The sequence below is a fragment of the Leishmania donovani genome, chromosome 28 (assembly GCF_000227135.1).
Source record: "Leishmania donovani BPK282A1 complete genome, chromosome 28".
Lineage (NCBI taxonomy): Eukaryota > Euglenozoa > Kinetoplastea > Trypanosomatida > Trypanosomatidae > Leishmania > Leishmania donovani.
In genome coordinates, this window is record NC_018255.1 from 1,073,406 (window position 1) to 1,074,720 (window position 1,315).

The 1,315-nt window shown below is 66.7% G+C and overlaps 1 protein-coding gene across 1 annotated transcript; it reads right to left on the reverse strand.

Moving 5' to 3' along the window:
- Positions 1-1,218: 1,218 nt before the first annotated feature.
- On the reverse strand, positions 1,219-1,293 carry LDBPK_282960 (heat-shock protein hsp70, putative; the record flags this gene model as incomplete). The annotated part of the gene is made up of 1 exon (XM_003862345.1): positions 1,219-1,293. One exon carries the CDS (start codon positions 1,291-1,293, stop codon positions 1,219-1,221), a length of 75 nt encoding a protein of 24 aa, XP_003862393.1.
- Positions 1,294-1,315: the final 22 nt, after the last annotated feature.

The window sequence follows — 1,315 nt, forward strand, 5'->3', positions numbered from 1 at the left end:
CACACACACACACACACGGGAGGGACACGCACACCGCACCAGTCACACATGCGAAGTGTAGAGGAAGAGCAGCAGCACAGAGGCCAACGATAGAGGCAGTGCTTGCGCAGCAGTGTGTGTGCGGGCATTCCACGCCGAGCACACCTGCTTCGCACGCACATACACACACACACAGCTGCCGGCACGCCGCCTCTCCACCACTACCGGCCAACACGCCGCCGCTGCCGCACGCCCGCCATGCTCGCTCGCAAACGAGCAGATGCGCTCACACGCGCATCACACGCACTCCGGCAGCTCGCATCTGCTAGGAATCGGGGGGTGGGAGGGGGGAGGGAGGTGCACAATGCCCCTGCGCGCTGCGGCTGCCGCCTCCTCCGCGTGGCGCCTTCTGGGTCTTCATGCCATGGTCCATGCCACAAACCCCGTACCACGCGCCACAGCCGCAGCGGCGCCGGCGCAACGGCGGTGCACACCACCCACCACCACGCCCAAGTACACATCAGCACGCACAGGAGAGCGAAGATGCAAGAGAGAGAGAGAGCCCTCACCCCCGCAGGCTGGAGCAGCCGGCAGGGACGAGGTGAGCAGGCGACACACACACACACACACACACGGGAGGGACACGCACACCGCACCAGTCACACATGCGAAGTGTAGAGGAAGAGCAGCAGCACAGAGGCCAACGATAGAGGCAGTGCTTGCGCAACAGTGTGTGTGCGGGCATTCCACGCCGAGCACACCTGCTTCGCACGCACATACACACACACACAGCTGCCGGCACGCCGCCTCTCCACCACTACCGGCCAACACGCCGCCGCTGCCGCACGCCCGCCATGCTCGCTCGCAAACGAGCAGATGCGCTCACACGCGCATCACACGCACTCCGGCAGCTCGCATCTGCTAGGAATCGGGGGGTGGGAGGGGGGAGGGAGGTGCACAATGCCCCTGCGCGCTGCGGCTGCCGCCTCCTCCGCGTGGCGCCTTCTGGGTCTTCATGCCATGGTCCATGCCACAAACCCCGTACCACGCGCCACAGCCGCAGCGGCGCCGGCGCAACGGCGGTGCACACCACCCACCACCACGCCCAAGTACACATCAGCACGCACAGGAGAGCGAAGATGCAAGAGAGAGAGAGAGCCCTCACCCCCGCAGGCTGGAGCAGCCGGCAGGGACGAGGTGAGCAGGCGCTCTGCAGCACCTCCGGCGCACTCGGGCGATTTAGTCGACCTCCTCGACCTTGGGGCCAGAGGACGCACCACCGGCCGGGCCCGCACCACCGCTCATGCCGCTCATGTCCGGCATACCGCCGGGCATG